Here is a 20,157-nt window from a genome sequence, read left to right as displayed (position 1 = left end):
TCGTTTTCTCTCTTTGCCTTTGCATTTTGGATTTCTGTCTGGTTTATATATAAAGCTTATAAGCTTACAAAGGTTATTGTCCAACAAACAGAGTAAAAGCTAAACACACATTTAACATAATTAATTAACCAACTAATTAATTGTTTAATTAATTTATTATTGAATAGTTATTTTATATATTTATAGAAAATAGTTATTTGAATACTAATTACAATAATGACATTTGTAATCTTGTCGTTCTGTACGGATTTAGACACAGTTTCGTAGAAAAGTTAAAGATGATTTTACAAACTTTGTTTAACAATTCATTTGAAATACCGTTTTAATTAAAAAAATATATATCCTGTCCGTAATATGTTTTTTCTTTATTAATCCACGAAAGCAATCCCCCTTCTGAATCACATTAAAAAAAGAAATCTATTCATCTTGGTAAACCTGCAAATTTGATGCGTATATATTTTTTTTGAACAGTTTAATTCCAACTGCATGCCATTATTGTTTTTATACAATTTTATACATGTCGTGCGTAGATGACCTAATGTCTAAAGACACGAAAATAGAAAGTAAAAGATGCCTACTAAAAAGATATTACCTACATCATATACATTTTTACAGTGCTGGAAAATGACTCGTGTCCATACGGATATACAAAAAATTAAAAATAAAAATAAAACACCAAACAAACAAAACAGTGCTTACATTAAACCTTCATTTTCTGTTTACACTGAATAAGACAGCGTCTGGGCAAATATTGCCGATAAAGCGTTCAATACCATGGCTATAATTATACAATCCAGATATAAACAGAATAAATAAAATTTCGCTTTAAGGTTTAAAAGTGCCTTCGTTTTCCTTCCATGTGATAACCTAATTAACTTTTTTTTTTTTACACTTGCACTGATTAGACAGAATTCAAATTTACTATGATCAGATATCGAACAGCTTGTCCTGAATGAAAATATTTATATAGGCCTATATATAAAAGAAAATCGTAATACAGTTAGTTTTCACTGAAAAACAAAATTCAATCCTGGAATTTTCCCGGAATGACAACACGGACAGTCACTCACACACTCAAGTGGTATCCATCCGCCAGCAGAGTTAGTACCAAGCGGGTTTTTATTTTCTTTCTTGCTTGCTTTCTTTCTTGTTTTGGCGTTGAGATGCACATTAGTTCAAAATTTGCGCAGTCTTGTGTAGAAATAGCTTGAATACATTTGGCACATATCACCTTAAAGGCTGGTGGAAGCACCCGAGACGGTTAAGGTACCCGACTTTTCTCCTGTTCATGCTTTTGTACCGAGTTTGCATCATTTCGTCTTTTTATATGGATGAAGCCTGTAACTTGGAGCGCCGTTGTCTTTTTTCCCTTTCTTTTCCAGCGAACCCGCTCCTTTCAGGCCCGGGTGTTGTTTTATACTTTTTCCCCCACCGCAGAGGCTAAGTGGCTTCTTCATCAGTGTTGAATCAGTCTTTAATTAATTACCAGTGCTGTCACATCACGCAAGGCTTGATGTCCTGATAGGCGACTTGTTGGTGATGATAATAAGAGCCGCTTCCAGGTGAATGCATAGTTGAAGATGTCATGGCGTTGAAAGAGAAGACGAACTCCTTCCGGTCGCACATGCTGGGAGATTGGGAATGGTACCTGGGAATACCTACGGAGGGAACCAAACAACAAATGGACCTCGTTAGTAAAGGGTATGATTTCTTTTTGCTCTTCTTTTCTTTTATTGTTTCTTTGTAATGTATAAAAGCAATAAATGCAGTAGGCATTCCAACATAAGTGCATTTAGTATCCAATAGTACAATAGAATCTAAAGTTTGGGTAAGTCTGAGTTCTTTTGTCTGAATCTTTTGTTTGCTTTTTAACAATTCAGGAGGAAAATGTTAGCGTTACTACTATTAATACTACTACTACTACTACTACTACTACTACTACTACTACTACTACTAAATAATAATAATAATAATAACAATAATAATAATGTCACTTATTATTACCACTATAACTGCTGTTTTATTATTATTATTATTATTATTATTATTATTATTATTATTATTATTATTATTATCATGTAGATCTGAAATACTAAGATTCTGAATCAAAATTTTGCTGCCGTCTTTAATGTGAACAGTTCAACATTTTAAAAATTGTCTTAAACACCTAAACACTTAAACATTTTGGTTTGTGCCAAATGCGATGCAACGCAAAAAGAATGTGCGAACTTTAAATTGATCCCAGTGTTGATGGTGGATGCAATTCTCAAGCCGCTGGTTTCATGTAGCATTTAATGACCCCCGTATCTATTTTGGCTAGCCTGATTACACCGCCTGCAGGGAGTAAATGTGGAAGGACTGCATGGTTGACTTCAGGGTGGGAGATCTTTCTCTTAATTGACAGCGCCGTGCTCGCACGCGATTCCCACCGGACCCGGTGCAGCGCGCCCCGCTGGGCCATAGACTGTAAATTGGCAGCGTTTTAAAGTTGAGTCCCGGAAGAGAGATGGCACTACCCTCTGACGGCCTTCATTAACTACCATCAAGAAATTACACAGAAAAGAACGTCGATATTTTAACTAATTAGAATTAGAATAAGTAAAACTCCTATGCGCAATATATTGTGTTAATCCTAGGACATAATGTCGGAATTAAATTGCTTTAACGCTACTATAAAACTGCGTTTTACAAAGAATAATCTCGAATTATTGCAGATTGTTTTAAATACTACCAAACAGTTTGTTTCGTATTAAAAATTGCTATAAAATATTATGAGAGATTTGCATCCTGGTTTATTTATTTATTTATTTATTTATTTGTCTGTTTGTTTATTAAATAAATTATTTAAACTTTACCTTGTAGGTCGGTCGTACTGTGTCCATTCTGGTGCAGATATGACTGGTCCAAAGAGTGTGTTGGTAAGCTCGGCTGTAAAGGATTTGCCCCGGGGTTGCAAGGAGACAGTGGCTGCTGTTTAATGTAAGACGCTCCATTATTAACTGAAGCAGACGGCGCGGGCGCCCACGCCGAGGTCGTGCTCGAGTAAACGGGATGCGGCTCCATGACTCCGCCGCCGGACAGCAGGGGCGAGGCTGAGTTGTCGTGATGGGGATACTCGCTCCCCGTGGATCCTGTACAGTTCCCCATGTAGGAATGTCCACTGTTGGCCGACAGATGAGACATGGAGTGTCCCGCCAGGCCCATTCCCTCCATATTGCCTGCCAAATGTCCGTTCATCATCCCAATCCCGCTCTCTAAGGATAAACTATTTGGTGGGCAAGACAGGCCTCCGCCGCTGCCCTGGAAGTTGTAAGACTCGGGTAGGTGGTTGAACCCGAGACCGTTCATCATGCTGTACATAGAAGGCTTGAGCGCCTGACATTTGCGCCGGAATCCGCGTGGTCTGCGCCGAAAAGAGCCCTCCTCGAACATGAACTCGCTGGCAGGGTCGATGGTCCAGTAATGGCCCTTCCCTGGCCGCCCGAGCCCCTTGGGCAGCTTAATGAAACACTCGTTTAAGGACAAGTTGTGGCGCACAGAGTTTTTCCAGCCCTGGTAAGAGCCGCGGAAGAACGGAAAACGACTCTGAAGGAACTGGTAGATCTCACTGAGCGTAAGACGCTTGGTCGGAGAGCTCTGGATGGCCATGACGATGAGCGCGATGTACGAATACGGAGGCTTCTCAGGACGCCTTATGCCGGCATTTGTCTTTTTGGCTTTCGTGGTGGAGGAGGCCGCGTCCATGGCCGCCGATTGAGCGTGCGCTTTCTCGGGCGCGGACATCGGGCTGCTTTGGGCAGGCGGTTGCACGGAAGGCTGCTGGACCTCGGCCGTCATCAGTTCTGTGCGCGCGACACGGCTTTGCTTTATTTATTTATTATTTAAGAAAGGAAAAACCTCCACCTGTAGCGAGGTCTCTGAAACTTATGAAATCAACGATCAACCAGAGAGTATCATGACCCACAAAAAGCGGCAAAAAATCCTGACGTTCCAAGAAAAGCAAGCGCAAACGCACCGTGAACAGTTTGTCGCGTTAGTTCGTCACCTACACTGTCCCCGAGTTGGAAAGTCCTGAAATGGCAGTGTCCACAATTAACGCAGAAAGGGAGCTTCTTATACGGCTTCGGTTCCGTCTGGTCTCGTTTGCTTTGCAGTTCGCTCTTTACTTATCTGTGGCCATCAGCGCCTAGCTAAGTTGATGACCATCATGAAGACGTCATGAAGCGCGTAAGGGACCGCCCAGTCTCCGCCCATTATCATCCCCACTCCACGGGATGGGCTCACACCAACATCTGGCATCTCTGCGTAAAGTTTTCTACTGTTAGAAAACCGCTTGTCTATTTGCATGTATATAACAATAGAATAAAATAATAAGTGCATGTAAATTTTACTGTCTTTTTTGTAATATAAAATATTTGTATACATAAATTATACATATAACATTTTTGTAGTTTAATTGTGCTTGAACAATGCCATAGATGTGCTTTGATTTATGCTTACTCATTTTATCATTTTTTTTAACAACAATGAAAAAAAGCTTTTAAAAATTTGTTCTGTATTATTTTCTGTTTAATTACATTAATGTATCATTTTGTTGCTCATTGTCAGCCTTTCTCATCACAGATTTTTTTTATATATATTCTAACCCTAGGTTTCTTTAAAAATAATATTTAATAACGCATGAACTGTGAAAAACAAACAAACAAACAAAAAATACAGTTAAAAATTCTATCCGTATTCACAAAAACACACGGTCCGAATTCTTTTTAAGACAGACAGGAACATGGGCAGGATGTTTATACTGTCAAATGTAAACATTTTCTCTGGCCTTCTTTATATAAAAAATCAAGCAAAAAGACCCACAAGAGTCGCTAATAGCCATTCCGAGGCAATGCGTCTGTTTTACGCTGCGCAAACGATCTGTGAATCTTTGTTTTTAACATAAATGTGGAGATAAAACCGTAGACAGTTCTGTCAAAAGGACGTTTTTTAAAGCTGGGACTCTGATCTGCATTGCTTTGAGAAACTTGACTATATGAAGACGCCTAATCGGTGAGTCATGGCAAGTCAGTTTCACTTGTCATCTGAATTCGGGCTGATAAAAGGTCTTTTGTTTATCCGATCTGAAAATGAACATTAATATTTAATATTCAAAACACAGTATGGCTTATCTCTATGAAACTTGGTGATGCAGATAGGTGCAGAGAAATCAAGAATATATATATATATATATATATATATATATATATATATATATATATATATATATATATAAGTTTCATTCTTGCTGTAACCAAAAATATGACGAGTGAAAAAAATCTGCACTCTTTGGTGAGCTGTGATTTGGCAAAAAAAAAATCTCATAGTTACAAAAAACCTCCCTAGCCATAAAGAAAATAAAAACAAATAAATATAATAAAAATACAAATTCTGAAATTTAAGGTTGCTGAGCACGTTATTAAATTCAATAAACTGTTTTGGCCTAGAAGCAAATCTTTTGCTACATTTCACATTGCATGGTATAAGTCTAGTGACCCGGGATTATGTAGGGTTAAATAAAAATATACAACCCCCTGTCGCCACCGACAAGCCATTAAGGCTGAAGCGAGCCTCAGGCATTCGCTGTTGTGACCGAAACCCAAGTATATCGAGTGTATATTGATAGAACCGGACTCCATGTCGTCCACGCAGGGCACATTTATCAGCACACGGACCACCCAGTGCGTGAAGCCGAGAGAGAGAGAGAGAGCGGGGGATCGCGCACCCGTGCGTTCTCGTCCCTGCTGCGTTTAATTAACGTTGATGACTTCATTTTAAGAGGAACCCCAGATTCCTGCACTGTTACTGCATGCGGTCCCCACTATACCTCCCGCCTTTATTTTCACACTGCGCTGCGTCCAGAACTAAGCACGCGCCTACCACCAAATAACACATCGAAATAACGCGCGCTATTCTAGATAAGATTACCTTAGTTACCATAGGTGGCGTGCTATGTTGACATTTATGCACACGGTCTGGGTCGTTGCCTCTGTTCCGTTTTAATCCTACATGCTGATCTTCTCTGACCTACCATCCGTGTCTTAATATCCGCCCCCTAAATTTACCTGACACACACACACACACACACACACACACACACACACACAGGTAACCTATAATTGCAGGCAATTAATTAATCAATTAAATATAAGGCCTAAATATGAATATTTATATATTTCATGTGTTTATATATATATATATATATATATATATATATATATATATATATATATATATATATATATATATATATATACTTATATATATATATATTTTTTTTTCTTACAAACCTAGTTACTCTTCTAAGATTGTAGTTTATCCGCTGTAGAAAATTTTGTGGAAAATCAGAATTTAGCAGAATCAAGCTCTAGTATTTACTGCTTAAAAATATATCATTTATAAGTAGTTTTTTACCTTTCTGTATATAGAATTATTGAAAAGGCTACATAACAGATATTCGGTGAATATAAGATATTTTTGTAACTTTAATATTTATGCATTTTTATGATTTCTCTATAGACCTAAATATTTATGTTTAAAATGGATCACAGAGACCACTAGAAATAATAATAATAATAATAATAATAATAATAATAATAATAATAATAATAATGATAATAATACAAAAATAGCGTTTCATTGCTTTGTCGGTAGGCTGTCTCTTTAACAACATCTCCAAGCGCGTTAGGTTCAGCTGCACACCCACTTCATCCACAGCGCACATTTTCCATGACGTTCTCCAGTGAAATATTTGACAGCATGTAGAGATTCACCTCATGCTCACGCTGGAGTTCCAGCTAGCTCGCATACTTAGTTTCTGAGCAACCCAAGATATGCAAGTGATTCGCGAAATTCCTTGCTCAGTGCATCCCAAACAGTTTACCCATCCATTTCTTAGACAAAAATATCTCAATGCTGAGGACCTAACCTTCGTCAGGCTTCGTCAGCTCTCCAATTTCAAGTTTTGTGTGATTTTTTTTTTTTTGGTTATGATGTCCATGTAACAAAAAAACAAAACAAAACAAAAAAACAACAACAAACAAACAACAACACAAAAGACCCACTACAGCACGAAAGTAACCTATACTGTATTTTTCGTAATTCCAAGAAAACGTGAACTGTCTATTGTCTGTGAATCTAAAACGTCTGCTTCACCTAGCTGAACTAACAATTACATGGTATTATAACAGTATGTCTAGTATTTTTTTCTGTCACTTCGTTAGTCTAATAATATCTGATTTCAATCCTGACTTGTTTATAGTGTACAAGCGCAGGACAGACACATCAGTAGAAAATCAAACATTTAGTAAGCACAAACTCTTAAAATTATGAATAAATAAAAGTCGAAAAGACCTAACAGAATAAACAGCTTTTATCAGTCAATTTTCGATTGAAGATAAAAGTGAGAAGAAAAAAAACAACAACATAAAAAAACAGATTCTTCACAGTCTATTTTTTGCTACTGGTCGTAAGCAGTCGTTGCAACCAAAAATAAAATTAAACACAATTTTGACTTTTCCCTGAAAGAATAAACAAATGAAATTGTCACATCACACATAGAAAGAAGGAGAGATCTCGATTGCGCGCTCGGAGGCCGTGAGGTTCACCAAAAGGGTGCAATGGAAATGTTTGAAAAGTCCCATGACAGACTGATCCGTCAAATAAATGTCTGCTTGCTGGGCCACAAGTTCATTCTTGTTTGACATTGTGGCCAGTGTCAAAATGCCAATGAAATTTGTCTCATACACAAAATACGTGGATATGTATTTTCATTTGCTTAGAGCCAGAAGGTGATCGTTATAACGCACTAAATATCGTCCTAAAACTCTTAAACATATACATCAAGATCATTCAAAGACTGTTTATGCGTATGTAGACTGATAAATCATGAAGCACAGTATTCTTTTGGATACTAGATTTGGAGGCTCCATTTTTTTTTTTTTTTTGCAATATCCATTTCTTTTCACACGTGATGGCGCGCAACTGGACTACAACTCATTTCAATATTTGTTTCCTTGCGTCTCTTCTTAGTCCATCACTGAGATGAAATCAGAAAGGAGCTGGGGTAGAAGGTGCCCTCCTCCTCACTTTCACTGGCGCAGTAGGTGGCCGTGTATATTTTCGTTCAAGCGGTGTTTATGTGAATGAAAGAAAAAAAAAAAGGCGGAATTGCACGCGCGCGCGACTGATTGCGCTTATTGGGCGGCTGGACTGATGTGAAGCGCTGCCCCACCCATCCGAGCAATCAACAGCTCGCCAATCACGCCCGAATGGCTTTTTAATTTTCCTTGGCAAGATCCTTAGCCATTGGACTCTCAGAGAAGTTTTTTGGCGTGCAAATACTGAAAGACAAGCTGGCGGTTTCTGAACTGTGGCCCATTTAAAGCGGGTCATCCATTTATCACAGCCTCGTGATGGGGTTTTGCCGGATGGTACAAAAAAAAAACACATCATTTTACCATGTAATGTAGCTACAATGCACGCTAATTCAGAACCACTTCGGCGGGTTGTCTCACCCGAATCTTTGAAAGTACATTCAGGAAACTTGGTTGAAAGATCCATGAACACAAATGGCTTAACGAAAAGAGTGTTGTAATAAGCGACTGAATATAATATATTGAATATAAGATACTGAATATAATAATACTATTATAAGAGACTCTCTATAATATATATATAATATGTATATAATATACTCTCTCTCTCTCTCTCTCTCTCTCTCTCTCTCTCTCTCTCTCTCTCTCACTCATTTTCTACCGCTTATCCGATGAATATAATATAATATAATATAATATAATCAAAGTCTAAAATATATTTTATATTTAAATATATTTATAAACTAACGAAATAATTTACATGTGAATTTTTTTTCACGTGCTCATTTTAACGCGGTAGCTTTTCCCCATCTTTAAAAATATTTGCAATAAATATACAAATAAATAAATAACCTATGCCACCAAATAATATAATATAATATAATATAATATAATATAATATAATATAATATAATATAATATAATATAATATAATATAATTAAATTGAACATAATACAGCTTATTTTTGTGAAGTAGGTCTTCACTACAAAAAACAGTAATTTGCAACATCAACAACAACAGACATGACACAAACTACAAAACAGACAAAAAAGCTTCAATAGATGTTAATCTAATCTAATCTAATCTAATCTAATCTAATGTTATCCATAAAAACGCTAGTTTTATTTTTTCCGCAGTAGCTTTTTCACGTCTTGGACAGTCATTTACAATAATTTCTCAAAGATCTCCCACTCTTTTTTTTCTCCCCCATAAACACGTTTGTGTTATGTTTCAGATCTGGCACAAACTAAATCTCGTTTGAGGAGTGCAGTGGAGGCTTCGGGGTGGTCTGAAGTGGGTGACATGGCCATTGATCATGTGGATGTTGCGCGAAAACATACATGCAGACTGAAGTGCAGAGATGACCCAGAGTCCCCTGACTCTCAAAAAATGCTCATTTTACCGCCCAAGAGTTTTTTTTTAGAAAAAAATTAATTATTAGACTTTGCTTTGCTTGTTCCAAACATCTGATTATGTCGCAACAAATCACTGACCTACTACACTGAACAATAATGAACTAGATTTCATTCACTGAAATAGTTGGTTTGAACAACAAATGATTCGATCTTACATTGTATATTACTCTGATTTTTATTTTTATTAGAGTGAACAAAAATGAATTATTCTCAGAATTTACTGCTTTATTTAATAATTCACATAAGTCGGGTTGCGTTTGACCTCAGACAGAGCAAATAAACTAAAACAAGGTGGATTATTTTAAAAATGATTTTTATTTTTTAGTTATAAATCATCAACTACAATTCATAATTAGTAAGAAATATCAATATTTCATTTATTATTATAAGAAGGCCATAGTCGGTAATGCTTACTCAATAGAGTTTCACATTCATTATAATATTTTGCATTTATTTGCAGTTTTTTTTAATTTTAGATCTCTGTTATCAATTTGAATAAATTCTATTATTATTATTATTATTATTATTATTATTATTATATTTTTATAATTTTATAAAAATTTATTTTTATATATTATATATTTTTTTCTCTGTAAGAAACCTTATGCCTTTATGCCTTTATTCTTTGGTATTAATGCTAGATTTGGGATTTTTCAGTGTTTTCTTATCTTAAGTCGTAAAATCTTGACCAGTTGGTTTTAGGCATTAATTTAGAAAACATAAAATATGTTTGTTCTTGGTTTTGTATGCTACATTTTTATGATCTAATTACAATTCAAATCAGTTCAATAAGAAAGGCTCCTTGGTGTTTAACTAGTCGCATGTTTTCTTTTTAGCAGTAACTGTAAACGTTTTCATTACGCACGTGACCGCTCACACACACACACACACACACACACACACACACACACACACACACACACACACACACACAGCCTAAAAACAGAATTTTAATTTAAAGAAAATGAATCTGGGCTAGATTTGACTATTCATGAATATGATTTTGACACCGGGAGACAGATAAATGAAGCCGGTGAGGAGTTTGCAGCTCTGAGACTATTAGTACCACATTTTGAGTACTTGAAGCTTTACAAGGGGAAAATAGTTTGTCCAAATCCTATCTGAAATTGCAGTGACAATGAAAGCAAAAATATTTAGTCATATAGTCATCTACAGCATGAAGACAAAATGCTACCAAACTTGCCTCAAGATCAAGGAGAGCTACAACAATTTTTATAATACAGCTTTAAAGGAAAAAAAATCAGTATGTGGTTTTAGTTTTTTTTCTTCAATACAAAAAACCCAAATCAAGTAGTCATGATGTTAAAGATGTTAAAGTTAGATTGCTTGTATGTTTGTTTTTTAATAATGTATTAGACTATTCAAAGGCAGAGATCGATTTTATTATTCAGTAAAATATTCCAAAAATGATATTTGCATTTTCCTTGTATACAAAAATCAATCTTTATTCCATGCAACCTTTATAATGTTGTAAGTTATAGCTCTCAATTGCTCACAAATCCTTCTCTGAAGTGCAACAATGAAATGAGCTCTTCTCACTCTGTCATTTATTTGCAGCCTCTACAAAAAAAAACAACACTATTCAACAATAGCAGTCTCATCTGAAGCATTTTTATTCTCAGTAATATATGTTTATGTTTCTTTCACAAACAGCCATGGCCTTGAACATGCTAAATGTCTGCTTTGATAATTTAGAGGTCTGTGTAAAAAGGTGTACTGTTGCAATCTGTGTCCAGGAAAACCCACCACAATACAGATACACCTCTCTCTTTCTCTCTCTCTCTCTCTCTCTCTCTCTCTCTCTCTCTCTCTCAGTCTCTGTCTGTCTGTCACGCACTGCCGAGGAGTTCAAGCCTAGCCTGAGATAGACACTTTTACTTTGTGTTTTGTTGCCGTCTCAACCCTGTACAATAAAACACAGCCTTTCCCATGGCATCAACACAGCAACACCACAGGCCTGTATCTACTGTGAGCCACAACACTGGAAAAGGGCATGAGGGAATGATGAGACAAAGGGATAGACAGAGAGAGAGAAAGAGAGAGAGAGAGAGAGAGAGAGAGAGAGAGAGAGAGAGAGAGGTGGAGTAGAAGAAGCCCACGCACTTCTGTGGTGCAGGTTAGACTAATTTGGGTCAGACTGATTTGAGGCAGATGAGAGCAGGATCCAGCTCTCCATACGCTCCGTATTTGTGTAATCCAGTGGCTTGTCCCCACTCTCTCCCTCTGAAGGAGGATTTTCCTGCGGGGGAGGCGAGTCGGAAAAAGCAATTAAGAATTCCCAAACAGTTCACAACAATAGAAGATGTCATGGTGCAGTGCCTGTTTTCAGTCCCCAAAGGTCTTCCTCTCCAAGCTTGACTATTTTTAAACCCACCTATAGAACAAGTACTGATTCATCACGAACACACAGGAGAATCAGGGAAATGTCTGGAGATGGCTGTAGGTGTGGTGAATTATACTAGATAGATATAAAGTTTATAATGTTTATAAAAGTCTTCCAAAAGTATCACATATGAGAGAATTTTTAGCTTAATATTTAATATCTTACTAGAATATATTAATATACTACTAATAGTAATGTCATATATTTAAAGTATTTTATGTGAGAATAAAGGAACTTTTTTATTTCACGAAACCTAAAACCCTTCACACTACATGAAGTACAATATCTGTATTTTGTCTTAAAGGTGCAAAAACTTTTGCATTCCACTATAAGCATTCATGACGTCCTACGTCATGAATGCTTATGAATAAGCGACCGAAGAAAATTCGAAGTCAAATACAGACTCAAGAAGAGGAACTGAATGTCATGGCGTGCTTTTATTACTGTGAATAATAACAACATATTGTGCGTTATGTGTGTTATGACATCAGAAAATTTTTAGAATATTTTAAACTAAAAGCAGCTCTATGTTGGCCATAAGAAATGTAAGGAATTCCTAAGAAATGGGAATGTAATGTAAGTGGGTTTGTAATGGCTGCTCCCCACAGCGGAAGGCCAGGGTGGGAAAAAGGGTCTGAGAGCATTTCCTGCTTCGAAGGGGGTCCAAGTGATGCATCAGACCAAACTGGCATCATGTAACATGAAGCACGCCAAGTCGCAGTACTTACTCTACATGCAGTTGGAGAGAGAAAGAGAGAAAGACAGCACAACAGCGAGCCAGATCTAGTTTTCTAAATTAGAGGGAACAGGCAAGATGAGGAGCTAAGATTTTCAGGACATACCACGGCTAAACATAGTAAATATTACTCAGAGAGGCAACAGAATGCTCTTCAGTTTTATGGCTGAGAGTTAGCAGATGTTGTCCAGCCACCATGGAACATGCTGTGGAGCTGCATGCAGATCATTTCTGCTCTAACTTTACAGGACATTTATACACTAAGACCAAGAACAACACCGATTTCACTCAATACTGAAAACTGTGACTACACCTGCACTGATGGAAAAATCACACAAAAATCACACCCAACACCTGATAAAAATGACACAGTGAAAATCTCATTTAAAGTCATTTGAAGTGATTTGAAAAAATCATGTTTAAAAGAAGGAGCACATGGAGGAATAATCTTAAAATCAGGTGTAATTTGCAAATAAATCACTTAGGGCAATATCTTTATTTGAAATATTGATGACTTGCAAATAAAAAACAAGTATTAATATATGAATCATTATGGAATATGGGGGAAAAATAGTTCAGTGTAAAATATAGGATGTGAAAACCAGGAATCATTTAGAAAACAGTCAAATAGATGTGAAAATTATATTGCAGTTGGAATATTTAAAATCAAAATACATGAATAGTGTTAATATTCAAATTAAAAAATATATAATTAAACCTTTTAGTATGAATGAATGATTTGGGATAAAAATCACATGTGAAAATAGATCAATCGTGAAAATTGTAAAAATAAATGAATCATCTGGAAAAAAAAATTGTTCATGATTTGTGGTAAATGTGGTAAATGAGTTACTTACCTAGTTTACCTAGTTATTTATATAGTCATATGTGAAAATAGATAAAAAAGTAAATGTAAAAAAAAAAAATACATACATGAATACATTTATGAATTTTAAATGACATAGTGCAAAAAAACAGGCAAAAAATGAATGAGGTGAAAAAGAATCATGTGAATCTAAATGAATCATATGTAAATAAAATCAGGTTTCAGATTTCGAAAAAAGAATAAAGAATTTGGTATAGAAATGAGGTGAAATATCAAAACGCACATAGTACACGTGAAAACGTGTAAACAACACGTAAATTTCCCATCGTGTTTTTTCCGTGATTATTTATTTATCCCTTCATTTATTTATATTGGAATCTATTATACCGCAACCAGAAATGAGTTTTGGATCCATTTGAATAAAGAAGCGCAGGTTCAGAGACAAGACGAGTTTTGCATGTTTGTCTGTACAAGACACACACACACACACACACACACACACACACACACACTCAGACGTGTCGACAGCCTGCGCCTGCTCCCTGCCGTTTGTGTAAATGTCACATGAAGCTCACGAGGAATCTTAGCCTGAACCCGTCAAAAGGCTTTTTATTTCCACCTGCTCCAGGCCTCTTTCCGTTGGCCTGCTCTATAACAATGGTGCTGGAAAAGCCGCGAGAGTGCTCTCTGACAGGAGCAGGATTGATGCTGGATTATGTTTGGCCCCTCTTCAGATGGGCTCCAACTCGGGAAGCGCTTCCCTCCCCTTTTCCGCCAGCACCGCACCGCTGCTCCTACAGTAAAACACGGCCCGAGTCTGCACATCTCACAAAGACTAACATTTTACACTTATTAAATATTTAACAACTCGGTGCACACTTAAACATGAATTTCACGTTATTTCACCTTTCTAACGTGTATGAGACTTCTTAAAAAATGTAATGATTATCTTAATAATCAGTTATTTATCTTAAATAAAAATTCTGGCCACGTCCCAAGAGAATAAAATGATTTTATTCTCATTTAATTCCCTAAAAAAAAAATTCTTTATGTACTTTTAGATCTAATGATCTCTTGCTTCTTTTCAGACCTGTTCCTGGTCCTGGTCCTGATCCTGGTCCTGATCCAGAGACTGAAGGAAGTGCAGGTATGTGAAGTACCAGCACCGGCTTACAGCATCAGGTCACGCTTCGGACCATTGACCCTTGATCCCAGAGTGTGTTTATGTCTTGTGATTGATTGGATAAATAATGATGAGTCACATCCCAAGTGTGTTTATATTACAGAGTCACGCAAGGAAGGAAAAGATCTATGACCTGCTAAAAGCCAGTGTGGAGACAGAAAGAGAGCGAGCTTATTAAATGCTACCTGTTAATGTTAACGTCAACGTTAATGTTTTTCCACCATTTAAATAATAATAAATATATTATTGTACTAAAAGGAAAAATGTAATCGAATGTCATATTCTGATGCCGATTCCTCCAATAAAATCCTAATAAATCTCATCTGTAATCTGTATCATCCTTCTTTAAGAATTAATATATATATATATATATATATATATATATATATATATATATATATATATATATATATATATATATATATATATATATGGCGTTTTTAACAATACAGTAGACATTGTTTCATTTTATTGAATAAAATTTTTTTAAATTAAATTTATATTTATCCCTAATGAGCAAAGCTTGAGGGAAAACTTCCTGAGATGATATGAGGAAGAAACCTCGAGAGGAACCTGGCAAAAAGGGAATAAAAATAAAAATACCAAAAAAAAAAAAAAAGAAATACAAAACATCAACAAGAAATACAAAACAACCAAAGCAAAGTTCTCAAGCCCTTCAAATTTAGCTCCTAAATATTACGCAGGACATCAGCGCTAAAGCTAAACCGGGTAAGCCACAGTGTCCTGCATCTGTGATTAAAACGCAATGTCTTGCCTGCGCTAGACACTTATTATCTCTGAAGTGTTGAATGAGAGTCTTAGTTAGCTTTACTAAATAAACATGTGCAGATGTTTGACAGTTTACTTCATGTTTATTCCTTCTCCGTTTGAAGATTAAGCACATTAGCAACCTGTGAACGCAGCCTAACACCCGGCTTTGTAACTAAAGTGCTCGCACGATGAAATGAAAGAGGCAGCAGCTCTCATTTTGGATCATTTTCCCTGAATTGTAAGGTCCATTATGGAGCCTGATTTATGGCTGTGTTTATCACCATGTTATTAAGTAATCAGTGTACACCACAGTTGCTCTTCAAATCTCCTTAATTCAGACTAAAGTCCTGAGATTAAACTCAAATTAAAGGCCCACGTGGACGCTGTTTACTTTCTCAGAAACGTCCTTTATTTCATATGTGGTAAAAACATGATTATATCTGTTTTCCATGCCTTGTTGGCTAAAAGTGACCCTTACGTAAAACCTGTGCTGTTTATTTGCATGTTGACGTGGGAGATTAAAGGAAGCGATGACCTGTCGTGACCTGGACATGTTAGATGTGAAGCACAACGAGCAAATAAAGTGAAATAACTTTACACCCATAGACATACAAATAAAATCTTTAATTGTGTTCTAGAACAATATTAAAACAGGAAGTGGAAACAAGTTAGACATAAAGAACTTGCGAGCAAGCGATTATGGAAAAGTAAGCAACAATGAGTGATATGATGTGGCCCAAAAATCTTACCTAACATGCACTCGGTTATTTTCTCAAAAATGATATTCCTGAAATGTTTTGTTTTCTTTTATACAACAGAGAATTTGCGAGTTAAGACGGATTTATAAATAAAAACAAAGAAATATCATACTTTTTATCCATTTCTAGTTGTTTGATGACATGGAACATGGCCTGGAAGTTATGATTTATATTAAAGCAGCTACAAAACCAGCTTCTCTTTATTTGTCTTACAAAATATTAATAATGCAAAAACAACAACAAAAAAAACCCTAACAATATTAAAAAGCCAAGTCAGAAGCAACGTCTTTCAGTTAGAGCATCACCTCTGACACCATAGACTCCTTCCAAGAACGTTTCAAAAACCTAAACGGATCAACAGTTACACAGTTGTTTAATCTGCTGTGCAAATCCCTGTGAAAGTTATTACACAATAAAAGGTGCTTATTATAGAAATAGCAGGAAAAAAAAACAGAATGTGAGTCAGCTGTTACTCTGAAGTCTATAAAACTAAAATTTTAAATTTTCTAATAAACACTTCTTTGGATCCAAATTTTTGTCTGGTTTAATAAAAATATTCCCTCCGGTGTCACGACAACTTGCTTTGCTCTTTTTTTTTCAACTTTTTTTAGCAGTTTACTCACATCTTTTGATGAAACGAGGCTAATTATATCGAGCTGTTTAACCCATTTAAACGTACAGAACTCCCATTTTTCACTCTTCTATTTGTCACTGAACAAAGTGAATGAATAAGATGAATGGCTGTGGAGTAAGCTGAGATTTTTAAACAAAATAAAGAATGTCACAACATATCGTAAACGCATACGAAGCCGGCGACACGTTTCTCAGGACGAGATGAATGCGTTTCATTTGTGGTTTCATCACACACACAGAGAGAGACAGAGAGAGAGAGAGAGAGAGAGAGAGATTTCAAAAAGTCACTGCAAAAAAAAAATATTCGTCCATCTTGGCTAGGTTGGCTCTTGAGGCTCTCGGAGGCTTTTCCGCCGGTGCGTACAGTGAGGTAAACACATTAGCCTGGCATGGACGGCTGGCATCGAGGGCCGAGAGAGCCGTGACACCGCTGATGGAGCCTCCACTCACTCCAAATGTAGAGAGTGACACCAGTGATGGATGGCCATTTGGTAATGGGCCATGTATTAGACCGAAATGGCGAGTTTAAAAGCTCAAGCTCATTTCTTTGTTAGGCTCGATTTGATACAGGGATTAATCAGCCAGCAGATGTTTTTTTGTAGATGGAAGCAGGAACGAGCACTTCATAGTCCATTAATTATAGAGGTGAATTAGGGGAAGGTGCTTAGAGCTGATTGGCTCTTAACCTTAAACAAGAATCACACCGTTACGTACGCTTTTACATGTTCATCCAAAGAAACCGTCCAGGTCTGTTTAAGAGTTTTTAGGAGTTATTACATTAGGAAGCATGAAAATGTAGAAAATAAACATAAGTTAACATAATAGATGAAATACAAATTTGACCATGGTAAATTTGAGGATTTAAGACATCATTTCACTTCACTATTCTTCTAGTTAAAAGGCCATAAATTCATTTAAAAGTGATTACTAATCATTTACTATACTTAAGAACAGAATGAATAGGTAACAACCATAACCATGGGCACAGTTTTAAAAATAAAGCCACTAGGAAGAACCAAAAAGACGTTTTTCGCATTGATGCCATAGAGGAACCTTAATTGGTTCCCTAAAGAACTTTTCAATAAACAGTTCTTAAAAGAACCATTTTTTTCTTAGCGCCATAAATTGTACCATAGATGTTAACCACACACACTAAAAACAAAGAACCATTTAAGAACCTTTAAGAGTGCAACTTATATCATGCTATAAGCCTTAATGAATTATTAGGCATCATTAGGGTTTATAATCCTTTCTGCCATCTGTACCACTCAGCACCTTTCTTTGGTGCATGATGAGGACTGTTTCCTCTTTTAAACACTTTCTAAAGTCACATGTATAAGGACTTCACGATCACGGTCCCTTCATAAGCCGTATGCCTATATTTTATAAAGGCATTCTAAATAATGCTACAAATCATAATGCATTTTATTACATATGTATAATGATGCCTTTAATATCACCTTATGAATACTTTATAACATGTTGAAGACATTAGATGTATGTATATGGCCTTCATAGGAAGTCCATGATGTTATAAACACAGCTTATAATGCGTATTCTGTTCTCAAGATATGAATGCATTATAAACTAATGCCTCTTCCTAAAAAAATGCAACAATATGAATACATTATAACATGTTATAATCTTTATACATACGGCCTTCATAGAATGTGTTATCAGTATTGTTAACACAATAACTGAATTCATTTGATATTCGTTGCAATAATGAATTGTGTTCACAGTTTATAAATGTGTTATAAACAAATGCCTGTTCTACAGGTTATAGGTGATTATAGAATTTTATAGAAAGTGTTCATGAGGAAGGTTCACTCTATTGTGTCTACAATCCTGTACATAATGCAACTAGTATTTTTTTTACAGAGCCAAATCTGTAGAGAAAGCCATGTTGTGTTAACAAAGTGAGGGGAAGAAAAACCCAACATAGCCCCTGAGGTGAAGAATCGTCTTCACGCCGGACAAACTGCTGCGTCTCGAGGGGTGACTCACACTGGAAGCCTCTTAAGGATCCCAATTTCGAGCATTTAATTTGTTAAATGTAACTGGCGAAAACTCGGCTACACTTTACTTGCCATGTTTACCCAAACCGGTTCTGAGGGAAAGAATATATTTCTCCTTGAGGGTTGCATGGTTTTACTCTCATGAAAAATACAACTTTGTTACCAAAAAGAATAAATAAATAAAAGTGGTTGTGGGCAGCGTGCTCTGTAATGCATCAAAGTGGCTGCTTGTGTTGTCCATTGACGCAGGCCTTTGATTTGAGGCAAATTTGGAAAAAAAAAAGCCCCTTTCACTGGAAATGTAATTGCTCTGGATTCGCATTGTTCTGCCTCCCCTCTTAGCCCACCTACAACACATGGGGAGCAACAAGACCCAGTGCTGCTGGCATCGACAAGTAAACACTGACTCACTTACACACACACACACACACACACACACACACACACACACACGGCAGTTCTGGCATAGCAGCTGATGTGGCAGAGGTCACTCACTTCCACACACCTCCTAAACCTGAACACAGCAGTATTCCTAAACGCACAGGAACGGTTGATGTGTGGAATTCCAGATCTCTAATTCTTGTGTGTGTGTGTGTGTGTGTGTGTAATAATTACCATTCGAGAGACCAAAGACATGAAACGTTGCATTCATGTGGTCGAGCTGTAATCAGGGCCATCAGGGAGCATCAGGGCCATCTTCATCTCTCACAAGTGATAAACCATACAGAAACGTCACGTCGCTCTCACGTCAATCATCACATACAAGTTTCACATGTAGTTTTTATATGTGTAGGTTATGGCGCACACTTTTATTTTAATGTGCATGTGTTTTTAATTTCGCATTTTTTATCCCATATGATTCATTTATTTTCACTCATTTATTCATTTATTTTTTTACACGATTCATTTAGGATGATTCTTTTTTCTGTACAAATGATTCCTTTACTTTATAATAATAATAATAATTTTACTCATGATTCACTTTGACTTTTTTCACAGGATTTATTTAACAAGTTAATTAAAAAAAAGTAAGTCATTTATTTATTTATTTCTTTTTTTATATGAATCATTTCTTGACATACATAATTTTTTCCTGATTTATTCACTTTAACATGCAATTTAACACAATTTATTTACTTTTACATGGAATTGTTACACATTGCTTATTTTCATATAATTTCTTTACACCTTTATTTTCACATGATTTTTTTCTTGATTCATTTATATAATTCTACAAAAGTCAGTCATTTATTTTTATGAGCTTTTTAAAACACGAT

At 36.0% G+C, this 20,157-nt stretch overlaps 1 protein-coding gene and 1 long non-coding RNA gene across 2 annotated transcripts; one reads left to right on the top strand and one right to left on the bottom strand.

Annotated features, from left to right (window-relative positions):
* Nucleotides 1-346: 346 nt before the first annotated feature.
* Nucleotides 347-4,180, bottom strand: foxf1 (forkhead box F1). The gene is made up of 2 exons (XM_060878826.1): nucleotides 2,856-4,180; nucleotides 347-1,658 (listed from the first exon to the last, which is right to left on the bottom strand). Exons 1-2 carry the CDS (start codon nucleotides 3,835-3,837, stop codon nucleotides 1,495-1,497), a joined length of 1,146 nt encoding a protein of 381 aa, XP_060734809.1. The 5' UTR covers nucleotides 3,838-4,180; the 3' UTR covers nucleotides 347-1,494.
* A 666-nt stretch (nucleotides 4,181-4,846) lies between these two features.
* LOC132851588 (uncharacterized) lies at nucleotides 4,847-15,022 on the top strand. The gene is made up of 3 exons (XR_009649042.1): nucleotides 4,847-5,052; nucleotides 14,606-14,664; nucleotides 14,804-15,022. It is a non-coding gene; the product is annotated as an uncharacterized LOC132851588 (long non-coding RNA).
* Nucleotides 15,023-20,157: the final 5,135 nt, after the last annotated feature.

This window comes from Tachysurus vachellii, chromosome 9 (genome assembly GCF_030014155.1).
Source record: "Tachysurus vachellii isolate PV-2020 chromosome 9, HZAU_Pvac_v1, whole genome shotgun sequence".
NCBI lineage: Eukaryota > Metazoa > Chordata > Actinopteri > Siluriformes > Bagridae > Tachysurus > Tachysurus vachellii.
This window is presented reverse-complemented; position numbering and strand designations above follow the sequence as displayed.